A 22,728-nucleotide genomic window follows, 5' to 3' on the forward strand; every position below is an offset into this window, starting at 1 on the left:
AATGAGGGTGCACACCTGTAACTTTACTGCAGCTGTCCTCCATGCATCCTGTCCAGACTGTGTGCTGCTGACCCTGGACATAGTCACCCCATTTTAAGTCATTGGAAATGCTATGTTTGTTTCTTTTTCTATTAGCTCATTTGCTAATGAAAGTGATCTTGTCATCTGTCTTCATGTACACTCTGTGTTCTTTGTTCTGCTTGTTAATAAATAAAATATATAACTCACAACTAAAACGAAGGCCTCATTATCAAAGATCCCATAAGACTGCAGCTTTGATTCAATGTAAATAAATTCATGACCTGTTCATGATCTGGAAATATGTATGCTCATCTTTAATCTATAATTAAATCAGACTTGAAGTTTTCAAAAAAAATCTAATTTCACAATCCCGGAGTTGGCAGAGAGATGGGACTCTGCCCTCTGGCACTGACAGTGTTGCATAACTGAAGGTTTCTGATCCAACTAGAGTACTTGTAGACAAATATTCTCAACACAACCATCACATCTACCATAATATAATGGTGGTTGATAGATGTGGGGTTTCTGTGTACCAGAGGTTGCAGACAGCTCAGTGTGAAGAAACTTTATTTCAAAGCTAAGAAGCAAATTTAATGAGACAGAAGTGGAAATCAATTCTAAGTTTAAAGCAGGTATGTGCTGTGAAATTGAACAAACCAAATAGACACTCAATAAGTGAATTGCTTACTTTGTTATACAGTGCTGCTCTTGCTGTTTGCAGGAAAAAAAACAATACATGAGAGATACATACAAATTATGAGTAATTGTGATGTAAAAAGACCATAAACCACATCTTTGAAAGAAAGACGGTGGGCAGAGGATCACTGTTCTCTCATGCATTTACACTAACCAAGTAGCCAACCAATCTATGAGGTTACCTGAGGTTGAGTCAGTCCAACTTTACAGGATAAATAAACATGTCAACAATCAAGTCTGCAGATAATTTCTTACTTAATTTTAATATTATGCATAGGTGTGACTTTTGAGTAGATCACCTTGACTTCTTGCAGAGGTGTCATCTGCTCCACTTGTACTCCACCTCTTTGGATTAACCAGGAGTGAGGCAGGGCCAGAGACTGCCAAGATGGCGACGGCCAGAGCTGCCACATGGACCTTAATAGAAAAAAGGTGATTTTCAGAATTTGTTCCCTCCCAGCATGGATTTAATGGCACGCAGCCACTTGTTTGTGTTAGTTGAAGAAAGACACACTGAGCGCCGAGTTTGTACAACATGTATGTATAACAAGTGTTTATGTAGCCTACATAGAGCTCATGTTTGTAGTTCATGATACCACAGCAAAGAGCCAACTGGAGCAGTGTTTCCCAACCAGTAAATAATGAAGGTTGAATAAAGGGTGGGGCACCGTGGACTAGAGCAACAGAAGTGTAAACAATAATTACGCACAGACATTACTCGAAATATTACTTCTTTCTCAAGAGCGGAATCCACACATGGAATCAGACCTGTTTTTTCCCCGATTGTGAAACTAGTCCTGTACTAGGGGGGACCAGACTAGGAGGTCTATAAAACTGTGCAGATTACTGCACCAGCCACATTTTAACTTTGAGGTGACAACAACATGAAACTTGTCGTGTGTGCCATCACTATCCTCTGCTTGGCCTCTGTGAGCCATTCAGCTTCTCTGGTCTGTGAAGACTTGGTTCGGCCTTTAGATGGGGTGAACCTCCAACTGTTGGAGGGGAAGTGGGCTATGGTCGCAGGCAGTCTGAACCAGCTCCCGTTCCTGGAGCGATTTAAACAAAGGGACAGCGCTTCTGTCAACTTCTCCAGAAACACCACTGATGCCAACATTTCCTACACTAGCAGCATCAGTTTAAACAACACGTGCCTGTACAAATCCTACAACATCTCCCTGGATGGCAGAAGCTTCAGCTATGATGGGACCGACAAAAGCAACCTGACTGCAAACTTTGTCCACACGTCCTGCAATGACTGCATGCTGATGCGTATGAACGTGGAGTCTGGGAAGCGGCAGCATTTTTACCTGTTCAGCAGGAGGAGACAGCTGGAGCAGAAGGAGATGGAGGAGTTCAGAGCTCAGGTGGAGTGTCTGAACATGCCTCCACCTGCTGTGATGGATCCTACCAAGGAACTTTGTCCTGAAGAGACAGCTGGTAAAACAGAAGAGAAAACAGAGGGACAGAAAAACTGAAAAATCTGACAGAACTAGTAACTGAACACCTAAACTGTACAAGGTGAATGGTTATGAACCATTGGATGTGTAATCTTATGAAATAAATAAATTGTCATTTAAGATACAACTAACTATGTTTGTTAGTTCGGCTCGGGTAAAGATTTATTCTCCTGATGCATTAAATTCAGATTTTACTTGGTTACTATCTGCCATGCATGATTTCATACCATGACGTCTTAGAGTATTACCAACAGTAACCTTGGAAACACTCTTTTCAGGTCATTGACTAGCTCCTCCCATGTAGTTCTGGGCTGTTTCCTCACCTTTCTTAGGATCATTGAGACCCCACGAGGTGAGATCTTGCATAGAGCCCCAGTCCGAGGGAGCTTGACATTCATGTTCAGCTACTTCCATTTTCTAATGATTGCTCCAACAGTGGACATTTTTCACATAGCTGCTTGGCAATTTCTCCGTAGCCCTTTCCAGCTTTGTGGAGGTGTACAATTTTGTCTCTGATGTCTTTGGACAGCTCTTTGGTCTTGACCATGTTAGTAGTTGGAGTCTTACTGATTGTATGGGGTGGACAGGTTTCTTTATGCAGCTAACGACCTGAAACAGCTGCATCTGATTTAGCATAATAAATGGAGTGGAGGTGGACTTTTTAAAGGTGGACTAACAGGCCTTTGAGGGTGAGAATTCTAGCTTATAGACAGGTGTTCAAATACTTATTTGCAGCTGTCTAATAAAAATAAATACCATAGTTAAAAAATCATACATTGTGATTTCTGGATTTTCTTTTTAGATTATGTCTCTCACAGTGGACATGCACCTACGATGTAAATTTCAGACCCCTCCATGATTTCTAAGTGGAAAAACAAAATAGCAGGGTGTTCGAATACTTCCTTTCTTCACTGTACATCATTAACAAGCTAACAGTCTTAAAATAATAGTAAATGTGTGTAAAAGTAGAACCGAAGGAGCATGAAGCAGCTGGGATTATGATCAACAGGCAAAACAGGACAGCTGATAGACTGTGTGGGGCAGATGTGCGGGCAGCTGGGGACAACTACTAAGGGGGTGGAGCGGATTCATCTGTGGAAATTCTCTAAAATGATTAACAAAAATCGATCTTTGATTTGTCACAAAAGCTTTACATCTGTGGACTTGGAGCTGAAAATACAAACTTTGCTTTTTCAGCAGATTGTGATGTGCACGGTGTCACAGACCTGCTGGCCATTCTTGCTGTGTATCTAAAGAAGTACCTGGAAACTAAATGTACACTTTACAAGTTTATTCAAAGGGGACACACAAGTTGGGCTGAAAATTCAGAGGATGAGCAGAAGTACAGTCACCTTGGCAGGCTTGCATCTAAAATGAAAACAGGAAATCAATCCAGATATTTTGTTTTTATTGTATTGAATAGGCCTACATCATTTTTATGTTTTGTACAATTTATTGATGTATGGATTGATGAAATGATATTTTTTACTGCTGGACATTTTAACATGTAGGTCTACAGGGATTTTTTAAAGTGGATATCTCCAAGGCTGAGAAGTGAAGAACATTTGGAAGTGTTAAAAATTGCAGTTCCCCCTGCACCCTCTAGGGGCTGACTCCCATGTAAAAATGGCCATCTTTAGAGCAGAAGTCAACATATTTACAGCCTGGTTCACAAAAGTTTTGGTCTTGATGAGTTTCCTTTTTTGTGACAACTCTACAGAATATATTAAGACTCAAAATTCTGCATTATTATGGGCGTGGCTGCGTTAAGGGACAGGTGAGTTCTGACAGAATGAGTATCCTGCTTTTGCGACTGCCTGCCTGCCTCAGCTCTGCCTCAGCTCTTCATCTGTCTTCGGAGTTTAGGCGCACTGTTACATTGCCAACATGGTGATCATCAGAACCTCCCACAGACATTAAACCGGCTCTGCAGAAACCTGTGGCTGACTTCACGGACACTCTGTCTCACTTTTAGGGATGGCCTCTAGCAGCCACGTAAGAAACTCCATTTGTTATTGCTTTTTTTTCTCTTGCTGTTTGGTTAAAAAAAATACGCTGCTAAAGAAATTCTACTAAGAAAATGAATTATTGAATGAATCATTGTTTGTGTAGTTTTGCAAACATGCTCCAGCAGTTTCAATATGGTGAGAGTAGAAATGATTTTGATTGATATGGTTTTGTTTCAGGCATTATTTGATATCACTAAAGTAAAATATAAACCACTTTAGAATCCTTCAAACAGTGAATATTAGCACAACTTCAAACCAGGAAAAGAATACAGAACCAAAACAGTACAAACAGTACCTTTGTTGTGTTTGATCAACAATAAAGGCACTAGGAGGAGCATCCAGTCCAAACAAAAGTACTAAGAACATTGATTTGTTTCATAATCACAGAAACCCCAATGACAAAAGGACTCTGGTCTCTGGTATTTTCTGTATTGTGAAACTGAAAAGTATATAAAGACAAAACCATCCATATCAAGTCATAAAGTAACTATTCCAACAACATGCAGCAGATTATGGGATCAACACACAGAGTCATGTTGTCTGTGTGTGTCGTTCTCCTTTGCTTTGTGTCTGTGAGCCGTTCAGCTCCTCGGCCTTGTGAAGATTTGCTCCGGCCTTTGAGTCAACTCGATCTTCACCGGTTGGAGGGCAGGCGGGCCATGGTCGCAGGCAGCCTGAGCCATCTACCATTCATGGAACGACTGAGAAGCGGACACAGCGCCACTGCCAGGTTCTCCAGCAACAGCAACGAGACCAGCATCACCTTTAAACGTAGCAGGCGTTTAAATAACACCTGTCACTATGCATCTTACAACGTCTCTCTGGATGGTGGCAGCTTCACCTTTGACAATGTCAGCACTACCTTCATCCATACGTCCTGCCATGACTGCGTGTTGCTGAGCTTTGATGTGGAATCGGGGAAGCGGCATCATTTTTACCTGTTCAGCAGGAGGAGACAGATAACACTGGAGGAGGTGGAGGAGTTCAGAGCTCAGGTGGAATGTCTGAACATGCCTCCACCTGCTGTGATGGATCCTACCAAAGAACTTTGTCCTGAAGAGACAGCAAATCAAACAGCAGGACAGAAGGACTGAAAGAAAATTATAACTTCTTTTGTCCAAATAAAATTTTGGACATGCTGACACAGCATCATCAGCTGCATTTTGTCACATTCTGTTTTATTTTGAATAAAATAGAAATCTTTTAAACTGTAGTAACTGTGTTTTATGTCAGTCAGCAGCATGTACTGTCTGTCTGTGTATATATTTCACAATCACAAAATAAACAGATGGACAAATGGACTCTGCTCAGCCCTATTGTGAAATCTTAACTTTGTCAAACTATAAAAGTGGCTGTTTCCAGCAGTGTACTCCACTGTGTCATAGACATACATGAACACTACCTGCACACAGTGTGGTAAATAACCAAAAGACATGTTTGCTGTGTATGTCATTGCTCTCTTCTGCTGGGCGTCTCTGGGCCATGGAGCTCCTCTGGCCTGTGAGGACCTGGTCCGGCCTCGGGATGGCCTGAGTATCCAGAATTTGGAGGGCAGACGGTCAGCGGTTGCAGTCAGTCTGGCGGATCTAGCATACCAGGAAAACGTCAAGCGCAGAGACAGTGCCACCATTAACTTTGCCAACAGCAGCGACACCTCCAAACTTTCTTTCATCCGCAGCTTCAGGTCTAACGACAGCTGTCAATACTTGACGTCCAACATCACACTAGAAGGCAGCAGTTTCGCATTTGAAGAATATAATATCACTGTCACTTTCCTGAGTACTTCCTGTCCTGACTGTGCTCTGATGAGGTTTGACGACAGCTCGAAGAAACCGCTGCGTATGTACCTGTTCAGCAGAAGACGAGAGTTGGAGGAGAAGGAGATGGAGGAGTTCAAGGCTCAAGCAAAGTGTCTGAACATGCATCCCCCTGTTCTGATGGATCCTACCAAGGAACTTTGTCCTGAACAGATCACCAGAGGAGAGAAGATTCAAAGACAATATGCCTAAAGAGAGACTCCTAATCATCTTCTTGGCCACATAAATCAAAATCAATACTTTTGTAAATGCTGAAGTGTGCAGCTTCTCATGGAGTCAGTGCATCCTCAAATCAGAGAACCTTAGATCCAACATGGCAGAAGTTAGGTAAAGTTTCGTTTGTTGTTATTTAAGGAAACAGAGTCACAGTCAGCTTTATTGTCAAATCTGCTATATGTGCTGGACATACAGAGAATCGAAACTTTGTTACAAAATTTTCGTCTACTTAGAGGACAATGTAAATGTAAGGACTGGATACAGGATATAAAAGAATGTAATAAAATTCCTGTATAATCACACAGATGGAAACTTGCTGCTATAATTAAACTGATGTCTCCAAAAACGATACATTACTCATTTTTCAAATAAACAAAACATTATGTGATCAATATTATATTGTTATCACAAGGTTTATTGCAATAGCATGATAAATGTATAGGTCGTAATAATATTAAAATATCACATTATTAATGTGAATATATCTTTAAGTATCGGAAAAATGGCAAAAAAAACAACTTGTTGGCAAATAATGTAATGCAGTTTCAAAACATGGAAGGACACTGTGGAGTATCAGAATTGGCCCTTACGAAACTTTTTTTTATTTCACAATAATGAAACATACACGTAGATCATTGATGTTTACTGATAGTGCTGCAACACTTGATGCAAGTTGTTCTGCAAAGGAAGCACTGTTCTTGCTGTGACATAATAAAGAGGACATCTTCACACAGAGTCTGATTTCACCCTGTGCAGACATGAATGTTCTGTTTTCCTCCACATTCTTCTGTTTGATGTCTGTAAGCCGGTCGGCTCCTCGGGCCTGTGAGGTCTTGGTCCAGCCTTTGGATCAACTGGTTCCTCATCGTTTGGAGGGCAGATGGGCATTAGTTGCTGGCAGCTTGAGCGATCCTGCTCATCTGGTGTTCCTTAAACACGGAGACAGCATTCCAGCATTTCTTTTCTCCAATGGTAGTGCAACCTCTTACAACATTTCCTACACACCCAGCATCTATGTCAACATTAGGTGACACTGGAAGGCAGCATCCTCATCTTTGCTGCACTATACGTGCCACTTCAGGCATGTTTTGCATGTCATGTAGACACAGTTTAGCTTTCCCTGCACCATGTCATGAAATCAAATGATATATGGCAGATGATGGTTAGGGCTAGGCTAAGGCAGTCTTTACCTCGATGTCCCAAGTATAAATCTATAGTAAAGATGAACCTGGTATACCATTTGATTGCTTTTATTCACTCATTTCATTTTGTAACGTTTTTAAATATAATTAAAAAAATAATGTTGTATTTGAGGATCTCTATTATGTCTGGCATAACAAAGATGGTACATAATAAATCACACAACTTAGGCAGAAGTGCTACTAACAATAACAGATAGTCGGAGCCTTAAGTCTGATTACACATACGTACTCGTTTGTTGTGTCTGTGATTACACCATCTCGGAAAACACAGGGCTCAAAGTTTCAACACAGAACAAACCTTTCTCATTCACTGACTTTCTGTATTTGCACAGTAGTAGGATGTATCCATAGATTATTAACTTTTACTATACAGCATTGCTCTATAAAATACCTGCTGTAAAAAGTACAATTTCACCCACACAGACATGTTTGCTCTCCTTTCCAATACTCTCCTTTGTCTGATGAGTTTGAGCTAGACGGCGTCTCCCAGCCTTTGGATCAGCTGGGTACTGATGGATTGGAGGGCAGATGGGCATTTGTTGCTGTCAGTGAGGGTGACCCACCTTTAGTTGAGGACATAGGAGACAATGGCAGCAAGGCTCAGAAGATGTCTCCACCTATTGTGATGTTAGAATCTTTGTCCATATCAAGAAGTCAGCTTTGATACATTGAACATGATGATCTAGAGAGAATCTGTACTTCCACACACTCATTTATTGAGTCAGTAGCATTTAGAATTCATACTTTAACATATGACAACATTAGACAACATAAAGCCTGCCTCAAAGCAACCAAAAAGGTGAGTTAGTGATTAGTGATACAGTATTATTTATGCAGTTTAGGTGAAGGAAATCAGACAGAAGAAGCCATGTTTGGCTACTCTGAGCACACAGAATAATATCAGCTATCAACACAGACTCGGTAAGAGGTTTTGCTGTGTGCCGTCACGCTCCTCTGTCAGATAACTGTGATCCGCTCGGCTCCTCCGGTGAATAGCTGGTTCATCCTCTGCATGGCTCCACATCATTTTGAGGGCAGATGGGCCTTATTCCCTGCAGTTGTTCTCTCCAGACTGTGTGGTAATGCTGTGAGGTTGTGAAGTCAGTTAAGAGGCATTATATGGACTTGTACCTGGAACAGGAATCTGGAGCAGAAGGAGAGCTGAAGTCTGATGACCTGCCTGCACCTGTTGTGATGGATCTGAACATGAAGCTTTGTCAAGAGCAGCCTGAGAGCCAGCAGCAGTCCAGGAAAATAGAACAGCTGAGAGACACATGAAGGTCATATATATATATATATATATATATATATATATATATATATATATATAAATTCAGACACTTTCACCTTCAATATAACTATCCTGAGTCGTCCATTATTTCATTATTTTGTAATAAATAGAGATGTCCTCTTGCGTACTCTTAGATTCTGCTAATAAGCAGACACCATGAGTGACTTTTTTCCCAGCTAGCAAAATTGGTGTGGCCCAAATCTGTCTAACTTCAGCGCTCTTATCTGGCCTCCTGGAGTGGAATGACGGCACTCAAGTAATCCACATCTGTTTGCCTTATCTGAGCCACAAGCAGGCCAGTAGCCATATTTCCACCAAAACATGAACCTTATATGATGTGGGCCACTAGAAGCTCACATCCATTTCATCAGGGCCAGATGAAGGCCACCAGTGTTATATCAATGCCAGAAGTAGGTCACATTCACCTGCTATCTGGGGTTGGTCCTCTTTCTTTGTTAGCATTTAACAAATAGCTTCCTGATGTAGTGCAGTAGAGTGGGCGGGAACATGGAACGTGTCAGAAATGCACAAAACAATGCATTTTATTCATGCATGTTTGTGTAGCTCTCATAGATCCAGCTTTGTACTGCATATTTTTTGTCAGATTTAACACAGGCAGAGCTGAAAATCAACAGTCGCACAGAGTGAAAGAAAAGATGCACCAAAAGACCCAAGGACAACAAGAAGGAAAACAAAACACAGCGACACAAAACACACCTAACAGTACTTCAGTAGTCACCAAACTGAACACTTTAACATTCACTGTGCCTGAATAACACCGGATTTTGCCTATACTTATATATAAAGCAGGTAGAAGAATTTGTCTTTTGGAACTTTACTTCTGGCCGTGTGTGTGTGTGTGTGTGTGTGTGAGACAAACCATGATCTTTATCTAATAGCTGACCCCTAGCTGAAATAAAATATTACAAAACATTTGACACAGTGACAAGTGACATATTGGATGTCATAACACATGTCAAACACAAAGATAGCTTAAAATGTGTCGTTAAATATCATTATTGATCCACTAAATGCACCACTGAGCGCCCTCCTAAATGCACCACTGAGCGCCACAGGAGGCCATTCCTTCCTGTGGCCATCAAACTGTACAACTCCTCCCTCTGAGATCAGATTATTGTAGATTTATTGTAATACTGCACACAGTATTAGTTGTATTATATATGACTATCAGTCTTCACTTGCCTGGATTCTACTTGAATGTTTATTAATGTTTAGAATTTATTAGGTTTTATTTTTATTTTACTTTTACTACTCTACCTTATTTTATATTTCTAACCTGTTTTTTGAGTATACATGGAGCACCTGGAATGAAAGCAATTTCCCCCTGGGATCAATAAAGTATTTCTGATTCTGATTCTGATTAAAAAATATAGAAAATAAATTGTGTACTGATCCTTTAAAATTTAGTTGTGACTCAATGGAGTTTGCATTCATTGAAAGCATATATTTTGTTGATCTGCATAATGTTGCCATATGTTTTTCATCACAGATGTAAGTGATATGATCACATCTCCCTGCCTATATTTTTGGTGCATTGTTTTTTATTCATTTGCATGGTGTAAAAATTAACATGCTTTCCAGACTAATTGGATTACTTGCATACATTTTCAAATCCACAGCAGTAGGGTAAGCCTCCAGTACACGTGTTTGTGCACACACACTCATTCTTACCATGTGTTAGTGAATGTGTGTGCAATGATATGCAAATGAGGGCGTGCACGAATGGTGTAGTGTGTGTACAACAGAGGAGATGCAGGCGGTGAGTCTCTGGGGCTGCAGGCACAACAGATTCCTTTTGTGTTGACTAAACATCAGTGACCTGAAACAAGTATTCTCAGAGATTTGTATCTGTCATTTGGAGGGCATCTTCAAAGCATTTGTAAAAAGGTATGTATAATTTCTATTTATTAAATCAACTCATATATTCTGCCAAATAAATAAAACAGTTTGAATAGTTGGGTTTGATGAGACCACTGTTTCTTAATGTAACTTTGTTGTCACACTGACATATCACTGCAAAATGTGCAAAAAACTTTGTCAACAAATATTAATCTACATCAGAGCTTACTGTAAATTAAATATGAAGTTTGCTGCATTTTTTGCATTTTTGTCAAATGTCCTCAAATCTTACTCTACCGTAGGACAGAGCTGACCTCAAAAAGGAGGGCAAGTTTGTTTGTAAGGCCTGTTGCAGATGCATTTTTAATGATGATCATGATTTTGCTGTTCTTTTTTTTTTAAATTAGGCCCTTTGTAGATAATGAGCAAAACACAAGCCTTTTATGTAATGAAGTTGTAATCCGCAATCTCTTGCAATCCTTTTTTAGTTGGAGAACTTCTGCCTGTGCATCAAGACAACATGTCACATTAGATGTACTGTATAGTCCCATTCATTTTTTGCAGCACACGTGCAGGAAACGTCTTATTAGAACGTGCCACAGTTCATACTTAAAGCTGTCAGATTGCATCAATGAATACAAACAAGGGGTTTGTTTCTCTGCAGTGATGTTGCAGGCTCATTGTATTAATGGTTTAAGCTTGTTTGTTTCCAGCAGGATTTCTTCAGATGTGGGTGAATTGAATAGTTTAAGTACAGATTTGCTGCAGAGTTTAACCCATTTAGACAATCAGCTTCTCACTATGCCCTGTTTTTGCTGCTCCAATTCATGTAGGGAATTAATTATTATTATTATGCTACATTTTATGAACCACAAGAGTCTCTACTGACGTGTAAATGGACTCGTAGCAGGGAACAGGCTGCATAAAGTGAAGTATAATTACAGTTAAAATAATTATCTATGATGATGTCCATGATTTTGTAAATATTTGCTTTCAGATCTCAGAAAAGCTGCAGATGAGACAGATGTCAGACGTCTCTTCTCCTGATTTATTCTGTAAAATACAGTTTTAGTGTCAGAATGTTGAGGAGATATGTGTTTTGTAAAACATGGATCTAATATTTGTTTTGGGGCAAAATAATCTGTCAGATTCTGCTAGAAAAGTGATATATGTGCCGCCACAAAACAAGTAATAAGTATTTAGAATGTTACCAATCTAGTGGCAGGTGTCAGTGTTGATATTTCAGGGTATTTAAAACATCCCGGTGCTGTACAGTGCTAATAAGGGAACATAGTCTCCATTTGTTTTCTTTGTCTGAGATGTATAAAGGTGCAGTGTGCATGAACTAATTTAATGAGCTGAAATTATTTCTCATTCACACAATAATGAAGTAATAATGAAGAAATGGCATCTACCCAAAACACCGCCCTCACTAATGGCTCATGAGAAAACGTCCAGTCGGACATCAGCCAGGCTACATTGCATAATGGAGCATTTTGTGTGCTCAGTAATAAGTTGTTTGTGTAGCTGTTGTGTGACAGAGTACGATGAGTTCATCATGCAAACATATTTTTATAAACTTTTTAAGACAAGGGTTGACAATATTCTGCTGTATACAGCGTTGGCAGTAAATGGAAGCTCGAATAGAGGAGCCACAGTAAACCCAGTATGCTGCTGGTGAGGTTTTCCTCACATCATCCCCATTAGCTCAATGCTCTTTTTCTAACATTAGGCTACATTGTTCCGCTGTGGTATCCACACACTCCCCGCTCTGCCTGCCATGTCACGCTGTCATCCCTTATAATCTCCACATGAAGGGGTGTATCTTATCTGTCCATCGGTCCCAGTTCATCAGAAACAAATCATCCCCACTGCTGTGTAGTCTACATTAATGATCAGCCACAGTGCTGGAATCCAGCCGAGTCAGAGTGGCTTGGCAAGGATCACCGTGGATGGGAGTGGGAGTTTGTCAGGATGCAGGCTGGGTGGAAAATGACAGTGATTTGTGTGTGTGTGTGAGAGGGGGTGGAAGGGCAATAATACTGATAAAGGGCAAGACTGTGTGTGTGTGTAGAAAAGGAAAAAAGCAGATATTAAAGGATCTCAACCTCCCTTTAGTGAGTACACCCTGCGGACAATCTTATTGTTAGTTCAGATTGTGTTTGTTATACTGAGCCATGCCCAGTCCCATAAGCTGATTAAAGAATGGTGTGCTCAGCAGAAAACTTTATACGCTGCACGTGGTGTAGAGTAGTTCCTACATCTTAAAGCCAAGCACAGTGTTGTAAACATCCTGCCTGTTGTATAATAATAGAACCACTCTGTGTCTCTGTATTTGCCATTAAAGAGGTGGGACACTGATATTGCACTACACACTGCTCTAATCCAACACTGGTATGTAAGAAATACATTATGTAGGTGGGTGTATAAAAGAAAATCAACCTGCAGTCTTATTCTTCTCAACAATGCTCATTTAAAAGATATCCAATTATTTTTGGTGTTGTGATAAAACCTTCTCATCGCTGGTTAATGAACATGATAATCCTGTGTGCAAGATCATTCATCCACCAAGGTGCAGATAAGGAGGGTGAATAATGTAAAGTCACCTAGGGCACATAAGGCTAAATTCTGAGCAGTGCAAAAGCAATGGCACAGAATCTTCCCTTTTTATACCAATTAGTCACTGTGCTTACCTTGCTACGTAGCTGGGCTCTCAAGAGATCATCAATCATGTAAGACGGTCTTTATGGTAGCCAAGAAAAACACAAAGTGGCAACATCCAGGGCTGAAACTAGTCATAATTTGGCATGGCATGTTAAATGTGTCCAATGTTGTAAGATGGTATATATTTTATTATATGTATAATAAAATTTATTATGTTTTTAATAAACATAACCATGTAGTTTTATGCAAATATGAACATAAAAGTTCACTACATCAGCCACAAGACCAGATTTTACTTATTTATTAGGAACAATAGATCTATCTTTTCGTGTGTGTCTGAGGACATGCTGACACTGTAACTCACATTATGCAAAGGCAGGTTATCTTGACAAAATGACAAAACAATGTTGTATTTTTAATGTCTTCTGAAATGTGTGTCCCGTACTTTCTGTTGTGTTGCAACACAAACTGAATGAGGTATAAAAACACAAAGGGAAACATGTCAGCAAGCACAACACAGTCCCTCAGTAAATGTCACAGTGAAACCAGACAGTGATTCATCCTCTTGGTAATATGAGCAAGTCATTTGACATGCGCTGGAATAACAGTATATAAAATGGTTTGTTGTTGAGCTCTGTTAATCGCTCTGCTGTTCCCCTCTCCCCTCTGCTTTCACTCAGACTGACTGGCTCGGGGCCAATCTGACCGTTCCGAAGCGCTTTTACATCAGCACACTTGTCACCATGACAACAAAGCCTGTGGCCCGGCAGGAGCGGGGTCCTGTCAGCACACTGGACAAAGCTGTCAATGAGCCTTGGGTGCAGGGTGAAGAGGGTGCAAGCTTAAGCCACAGTGCTCCTCAGCAACACAAAAAGGCCCCCAAGGCAGAGCCTGAGGAGGACATAGACTTCCTGGAGCCTGAAGCTCAAATCAAAACTCTTCAGGAGAGAATTATTGAAATGGAAAATCAGGAATCCACATTTGTTAGTATGTGCACACCCAGGAAAACACAAGAACTAGTGTCCAGGAAACTATCAGCATTACAGAGTGAAGAGAGGCACGAGGAGCTTGTTGATCTGTGTGAGGAGGCTTTCCCTCCTTCCCCTTCCCTCTGTGCCTTATCAACAGCAGAATACTGTGAGAAAGACAGTCTCTGCCTAGAAGGTGAGGTGACAGAGTGGATCAGTGATGTTGTTGTCATCTCAGATGCTGCAGGAGACCTTACCTCTCCTGATAGCCAGGATAGTCAAGAATCGCCAAAGACACTCAAGTTTGTGGAGTCCATTGATCAGCATGTAGAGTCATCAACCTCAGAGGAAATGACAGAAGGTGATGTGGGTACAGAGGAACATGTTAGAACTGAAAATATGTCACAGCCTTCTCACTATTTTTCTTCTGACAACTCAGATGATGCAAATTCTGTGAGTTCCCCTCCTTTTGCTGATGAAAGTGAGGAAGAAGAGACTGTGAGTGTTGAAATAATGTCCTGTCAGCAGCAGTGGAATACTAACAGGGCTTTTCTACCACCACATGCTGCAAGTCCTGCACCCAAACAGCAGGGGGGGCTGTTGCCACAAAGGCAGTGTGAACCTGCCCCCAGGGGAGTAAACCAGGAAGCTCCACAACAGGTGCTTGGCCAGAGATCTCCACCTTTGTCGAACGTTGCCATGGAGCTGTCCAATGAGGGTGCGGCAGCTTCTCAAGACTGTGTTGTAGCTGTGAGAGAAAGGCACAGCAGGGCGGGGGAAAGTACAGAGAGAGAAAATGAGCAAACAGGTGGCGAGGAAAGGCAGAAACACCGAGGACTTCAAATAAACAGGCCGGCTGGGCAGCAACACCAGGGAGGACTGTTAAGATATTCACAAACAGTCCAAACACAGGAGCATAAGACTGGAAAATATAGCAGCGGTGTGTCTCTTAAACACAGCAGACACCCCAGGATGGAGAATGACTCATGTGATGACAGCCAGAGTGACAGCGGACTGTCGGCTGACTTCTCTCCATGCAGCACTTTTGAAAGCACCACAGCCATCTCTACAGTCAAAGAGACTCCCATTGAGAGGGAAATCCGCCGGACAATAGAGCGAGAACACAGCCTGAGAAGGTCCAGAGGGCTTCCGAATCTACCCACCGCTCCAGAGTATGTAGAGGTCCCTTTAAGAAAAACTGTACTTTGCCAGTCACTACCTGCTAAGTCTGAGAAGTATCAAGTCAAAGACAGGGAGTTTGCTGGTAAAAAGATGCAGCATGAGATCCACGAGGAGACCCAGAGAGAGCAGGATCTGGTCAAACTGGGGAAAGTACTTGGCTTTTATGACAAAGGCACAGTTCGTCAGATAAAAGAGAGGAAACAGCTTTTTGAGGCCTTTCAGACACCCAGTGATCTTACAATCCCCAGCAGAAGTAAGACCACATCCTGGTCCTCTGCCAGTGATGGTTTAACTCTGGAGAACCAGGAGGACATGCCATCAGATGAATCCACGATTGAGGGCTCATGTATGGATAACACTGCCAAAGGACAAGGTTCAGATAAATCCTCTCCACGAGGGCCACGCTTCTCTGAGGGGGCAGGTCATCAGGTCATCATCTTAGAGAATAACTTGAGAGTCCCAGTACAGAGGCACTACCATGTCAAACCAGAACCAGAGACTGTTGTCGACTCTACAAATACTTACACGTCATCCTCCAACACAGAAGGACATATTGGTCACAGAGAACAGGAGGAAGATGAGAAGGAAGAGGAAGTGGCACCCAAGGAGAACCCTTTTTTCAAGCTGCGCTCCTCAACTAATTTAGTTAAAGTAAAGCAGGATATCTTGGAGGCCCAGGAGAGGGAGAAGCAGCTTCGCCAGCAGAGGCTCAGCCTGTATGGAGGCAGAGGAGGTGCAGAAGAAGAAGGGAGAGGAGGACAGAGGGCAGTCAGCACGGAAGGAATGACTCCCACATTTTCTTATTCAGAGAATGGACTGGCTGTTCCTGACACACCTAGGCCTTCATCCAAGGGGAGACCTTCTGCAGGTTGGTGTCAGTGTGTGTGTGTGTGTGTGGATGCTTTGTGTTTGTGTGTAAGATGATGAAAACCCCCTGAAACAGCCCAGCGAGCACATTATTTCATTTTCCTCATGGTCAGTGGAAAACTTCAAAACAGCTTTGGAAAACTAGTGTTCTCTGTTATGAGCAATAATTTTGCACTGGAGACCATGCGCTGGGCAACAGGAGAATAAAAATCTGTGACTCCACAATAAATGTAACATCTATCATGTCATATTAATTGCAGAAGCTGAGGCAAGGAAAACCCTGGGTCATATCTCGACAGCATGGTGTCAGCATGAAAAAAGAGTGCTGGAAGAGTCCAATTTTGCGATGAAGTCTAAATTCAGAAAGTTCAGATAACAGGCAGCATGTGCTGACAGGAGGCTAAAATAAGATTGTAACTGTGTCTCATTTCAGAAAAGTGCTACGTGGTACTTCCTTACATCGAACATGAATTTCAACATTTCAAATCAAACACAGTAACCTGTGTGCTTACCAGATGTGACACTAATCTCGCCCACATTTTGCTGACAGGAGTTATTAAAAAATACATTTAAAAAAATGAACTTGGTCCTGAAAGTGCAATGCAATTTGTAATACTTTTGCAAAAAATGATAAGATACACAAAAGGAATCTGTGTAAATAGCTCTCTGGACAGTTCTATTCACTACATTAGCTGTGTCTCGGTGTCAGGGCCACATTGACACAGCAGTTCCACAGCAGTTGTTAAATGAAACTGTCTAGTCTATGGAGGATTTTAGATTTGCATCACCACTAGCTGTTGCTATCATCCAGCAACCTTGAGAAGTGCATCTGATGCTCCTTGGCCATTAAAGTTTTGTCTGCAGGGTCTGATGTATTCTCACTGGTGCACAATGGATCTTGGGATATGCTGGGTTCCTAAATTAACAATCATATGATGTGAACATGTCTGTAAACCAATGTTACAGATTAAATTAAGCTTATTTTAACTATAACCACTTTTATGTACTTGTATGTGCACCTATTGAAATTTCCCCTGACAGGCCTGTGGCACATCAGACAGCAAAGGCTGGGAAGCAGTGCTGTTTGTGTTTGTGTTGGTATGAACGGTTGCCAATGTGTTATTGTGACTGTGTAAGACTGTAAGAATGAAAATGTCACCAGTCATCTTCGGCTGAACAATGGCTGATATGCTGACCAGGGTGTGCCTCCACAGCTCTTGTATGACCATGACTCAGTGTTGCAAAATGAGCAATTGCTTTATACATGAAGTTATATAACATTTTTATATTCCTTTATATTGGCAGCCTACTTTTAGTTTCTATTTCCCAGTCTTCATCTTTCTCTCAGTCTATTCCCTCTGCGATCTTTTTCCGTCTCTTCGCATCTCTCTCTACTGCTTCACCGTGTTCACAGTTAATTTGATTCAAGGAGGCCGTGTCGCTCACAATGTGAAGCACAAACAAAATCACAGGAACACCTTGCGTCTTTGCTTTCCATCCTGATATTAATTGCTCCTGTCTGTTGTTGCAGCACGACAATCAGTCGGCAAGACTCACAAGTGGCCTCCAGGTCAGACCGAAGAGGAGAAGATGAACCAACCAGAGGTGTGTCTGTTTCCTTGCTTGATGAATCTTAAGGATTTTCTACCGTGTGAATTAGCACGCCACCCCTACCTATATGCACACATGGCAGGAAAATGTAGGCAAATCACCACCCTGAGTCTCCCTGGACTGCAGCTGAAGGCTTTGTTGTGTCAGTGTGTTGGTTGCTGGCTTGTTAAAGCACAGGCACACTTCCATACTCTGTGCTGTGTTGCAGTATTTACTGTGTAGACGGAAAATTATTATATCAATCAACATCGCAGGGTCACTTTGCAGTGTTCAGCTTGAACTTTAGTTTAAAATAACACTGTGTTTTTAATGGGTCCAAGGCCCTTGGGAGGATGTCAGCATCTCTTTCACATCAAGTAGGGGACGCAAATATCTGATAACATACTGAACCCACAGTAAGGAGCTTATCTCTGTAGATAAGGAGGCAAACAGTCCTGAGACTGAGAGGAGGTGGGGGGGGGGTGCAGTGAATTTGTGTGTGTGTGTGTGTGTGCAGTCAATAGAAGGGAAGAAGTGAGTCAATTGACAATCCTACTGATTTCCGCTACCTGCCTTGTGGGTCTCACATCTCTTTGAAACTGTGCTCTCTCTGATTAAAGTCGAGTGCTGCTCTGTGGTGTCAGCTCTTTAAGTCAGTTTGGTATTGATACACAGGGTTTTAGCGGCACACTTCAGATTGACAGTAGCATTAACCACATTTTGCTCTCTTTCCTTTGGCTGTCTCATACCCTTCCCTTTTCTCTCCCTCTGTCTCTACTGGTTAATTATCTGCTTCATGCACACAGACCTGGATCCTGATTACGGTTCAGGAATAAAGGAAGAAAAATGGCCTCTGCTGTTGACTTAGTCATACTGAATTTGGCCTGAGATAACAGTTTCTTTAACCTCCCTTTGACTTACAGTGCTAATGATGCTCAACTGAAGAGATGTCCTCTGGAGGAAGGAAATGTATTCTTTTCTTTTTCTCATTATTCCTGCTACATCAGATCTACTGCTTAATTCTTTTTCTTTAGCTCCTTCCTCTTTTACCTTGCAGGCACCACTTACCGCCACTGTCCCCTTCTCTTTTTTTACCCAGGTGCTTCAGAGTCCACGGACACCCAGACGGAAGAATCCTTTAGTGCAGCACTGGGAGTCAGGTCTGGTCAATGGACACAAGAAGGATGATGACTGAAAAAGCTTCACAAATATTTGAAGAGGAGGGCTGAAATAAAGAGAGCAGAGACAGAAAAAGAGGCAGCAGTGATGAAGAGACAGAATGTGAAGTGAGAAGGAGGTCAGGGATTGAGGCTGTTAAAGGGGTCAGGAGGATTGGGAGACAGGAAGATGATGGGAGGTGGAGTGAAAAGTCTGAAGAGTCCTTTAGTGAAGGAAAAGAGGAGGAGAAAAAAACTCCAAGACCAATGAATGTAAAAAGTAATGCTGCACCTGAGAGAAGATTGTGTAAGAACTGGATATTCAAACCTTAATGAACTCCTTTAACGGCTTATTATTTCTAAATTAAACAGACATGTGTCATCAGCAGTGTGATGTGCTTGATGCCGTCTTACACTGGATTACTACACCTGTACAATCTCATGCAATCCAATTCAACAGTCATGCAATAAACCCTGTCTTTATATAACTCGGGCTTTCCAGGTTTTATTGACACAGCGTTGATCGTGTGAGAGTTGTTGAACTTTGTGGCCGTTTCAGAAGCACAGGTTGTATTTGACTGCATTATGAATTTGTCATTTTATCACTGCAATAAAATATATATAATAAAATATGCATATGTATTTAACAATCAACAATACTTCAGAGCTGCGGACCAGATTACAGGTTTCAGAGCTGAATAATTCACACACAAAGCTGCTCTGTTGTTTATTTATTCTCACTCTCCCACTAACTTACAAAGGGAAAACACCTCTGCATTTAGGGTATAAGTGTGCAATAGTTCCTATGACTGTATATTTTAGCCACAACATAAATGCCACTGATCCTCAGAACAGTCCTCTGCTTTATGTTCTGTCCTCATTTGGTTCTTACTGTGTCACCATGGATACAGGTTTGCTAGAATTGAGCAGCATAAACACCCTGGTGGACCTCTGTGTATGTGTGTGTGTGTGTGTGTGTATAGATGAGAGGAGACCATGCTTTGGTGACCTCCCAATCTCCTGTGAATTATTCATCACCTCATTCTGACTGGACGGAGCCGGCAGTGGCATTGGCAGTACGTTATTAAGGTGGTGCAGCGGCAACTTAAGTGCTCAAAATTATTAATAAGCTTCATTCCTCAGCAGGCAGCAGTTTCTCTCGTGCCGCCCCGGTTGCCAGGCTTGTAAAACATACAGCATGTTCTGTTTCTGAGTAATGCCAGTCAAACTTTAAAGATACCTTCTTTTTTTACTCTACCAAACATGGCAACTCATCCAGGTCTTATCTGACTGCTTTTCACATGTGTGGACCCAATAATAAGCCCTTTCACCTGACTATCACCCGACTCATTTCCATGATTTCTTTATCACATCTTCCAAAGTCCTGCTGGCACCAAGTCATCAAAGCAGCACCGTGAGAGACACATCCAGAGTATTACTCACGTAATACCTTATTGTCTGGGGGACAGAAGTATGAGAAGACTCAAAGGGCATGTGTGAATGTGTGAATGTGGGATGAAAGTGCAGGTATACTTTTAGCTTTTTCAACAGTGCTATTTGATGCTTCCTCTTCTCCATCCATCCATTATCTGAACCCGCTTCATCCTGCAGTGCAGGGTCACCGGGGGCTGGAGCCTATCCCAGCTATTTACGGGTAAGAGGTGGAGGTACACCCGAGCCAGATCACCAGTCCATCACAGGGCGACATACACAGACAAAAAGTCATTATGCTTGAGCCTAGCTGAGGTAAAATATAGTTTAAATCATTTATCAAATGTTCTAAATTGTAGTCTACAGGTTGAACTATCTACAGTGTCATCAGAACGTAATCTTAGATTCTCACAAGTATAAACTCATAAATGACTCATAAATCAAACACACATGAGAAGATTTACACCATCAAAGTGCTTTTTTTAAAGCAGAATGTTACTGCATCCTGACTTCAGTAAAGAGGAGGGCATGCAGATCATGCATCCTACCCACAGTATGTTATATTGTTATTGCGTGTGAAGGTTGGTCTGTGTGGCCCAAAATAATAAAAGTAAATGAAACAAAATAATAATGATTTATATTTATGTTGGTTGGTTGGTCACATGATCCACGACGTGCCCTCACTGCCCTTACGTGCCCTGTAGCTAAGCGCTGCTAAGCTGCTACAGACGGTCGGCCACTGCTGGTGGAGAAACCGAGAGAGTAAACAGCTGGTCCGGTGAGCAGACCTGCAGCGTTATTTGTCATCTTCCAAGATGACTGACGAAGTGAAGTGAGCCATGTGTGCAAAGTCAGACGACACACACCTCTCGCAGGTTAACCACACACAGGGACGTCAGGCTTCTTTCTTTATTATTAGCACTAGGAATAAAAAGCAGATTATGAATGGATTAAATTTGTGGCTATACTATGAAATGTCACTGTGTGTGTGTGTTTGTTTGATTCCATGTTACATTCTTTATTAATATTGGTTGCTATGGTTCACCCAGTTATATTATAAGGTATGTTGGTGTTTAAAATTCATGCTCCATGTGCCCGCATTGAGCACCTGCCCTGTTGTTTCTATTCTGACTCTTTGTCTTCACACGTGGCCCTTTTGTATCTGGTAATGGCTGGCAGGTGTGTGTGCTCTTTTTGTTTTGATGTTTGTGAGAGATTTGGATAAAATGGCAAAGCTGAGTCACAGAGAATCAACACCTGGATTGAGTAAAGTTGTTAACAATCAGCACACATGACTGAAGTCTTACTTAGGATCCTAAAACAAAGGATGAAAACCTTTGACTGAGGAGAGAATCTGCTTTTGACATGAGACAGGACAGCAAGCAGCCCAGGAGTTTTACAGTTTAAACTGATGATGAATGAGTGAGGTGATCAATCATCACAGTAAAAAAAAACTGGGGGGTTGCAGTTCTCATGTTTTAATTTGAACTGAAGGCAAGCTTGTACAAGCCCACACTGATTTTCCCCTCAGCCTGCATTAAGTCAGTTATGCAGCCACATTTTCTTTTGCCTTTGTTTACTTTAAATTATTAAATGAGTTGCATTGCTGGGCACTCGCCGCTGCAGATGGTAGGGGTGAACTATTGGCAGTGGTAAAGCCTTGAGAAAATCAGAAAATGGCAAAAGTTTTGTCATTATCTACAGGGTGTAATCGGGAGTTAATCTGCCTAAACCTTTACTGTAGTCTTTACTTACTAAATTAATGAAGCAGAATGCATCATTCACAATTAAATTATGAATCCAAAACGGCTGCCAGAACGTTTAGATGAAATGCTAACACCTGTTATTGTCTTAGATTTCAGCTCACACCTCCGAGTTCAGTCGCTCCTTAAGCTGACACATCGGTGACACATTATGGGCTGACTTTCAAGGGACTATTGATATCAAGATTACCTGTGTCATTCAATATCAACCTGACCCACACACAGAAAGGTTGCCATGAGTCAGCGTGATGTGAGTGCAAATCAACAACGACATGTTGCGTTCACACCGCCAAGGGCTGTTATCATTATTCTGCTTCTTGTTCAAACAGATTTGCCTAATGCCATTATCTGCAGCTGAATATCTCCACTGTGCATGCACATGACCACACAGGAAGTCCAAACAGTGACTCAGATGTTATTATGGACAGGATAAAATTAAGCAATTTATACCGTACAAGACGTCAGTACTTTCTCTATCTGTGTGTGTGTGTGTGTGTCAGCCACTGATCGACAGCTCTGTGCAGCTATAGAGGC

The 22,728-nt window shown here is 41.6% G+C and overlaps 1 protein-coding gene across 2 annotated transcripts; it reads left to right on the forward strand.

Moving 5' to 3' along the window:
• Positions 1-14,961: 14,961 nt before the first annotated feature.
• Positions 14,962-19,490, forward strand: misp3 (MISP family member 3). Of its 2 annotated transcripts, XM_028407390.1 has the most exons (3): positions 14,964-16,254; positions 17,785-17,858; positions 18,943-19,490. In XM_028407390.1, exons 1-3 carry the CDS (start codon positions 15,177-15,179, stop codon positions 19,036-19,038), a joined length of 1,248 nt encoding a protein of 415 aa, XP_028263191.1. In that variant the 5' UTR covers positions 14,964-15,176; the 3' UTR covers positions 19,039-19,490. The 2 variants fall into 2 exon arrangements, with proteins under 2 accessions (XP_028263189.1, XP_028263191.1); XM_028407388.1 differs by lacking the exon at positions 18,943-19,490 and having other exon boundaries at positions 14,962-16,254; positions 17,785-18,936.
• Positions 19,491-22,728: the final 3,238 nt, after the last annotated feature.

Source organism: Parambassis ranga, chromosome 1 (genome assembly GCF_900634625.1).
Source record: "Parambassis ranga chromosome 1, fParRan2.1, whole genome shotgun sequence".
Lineage (NCBI taxonomy): Eukaryota > Metazoa > Chordata > Actinopteri > Ambassidae > Parambassis > Parambassis ranga.

Bases quoted from the DNA above. Each gene is read 5' to 3' on its own strand.
- misp3 (XM_028407388.1), top strand. From the start codon at position 15,177: ATGGAGAATGACTCATGTGATGACAGCCAGAGTGACAGCGGACTGTCG. The intron at 16,255-17,784 runs GTTGGTGTCAGT...CTGTTGTTGCAG, and splicing joins CAAGGGGAGACCTTCTGCAG to CACGACAATCAGTCGGCAAG.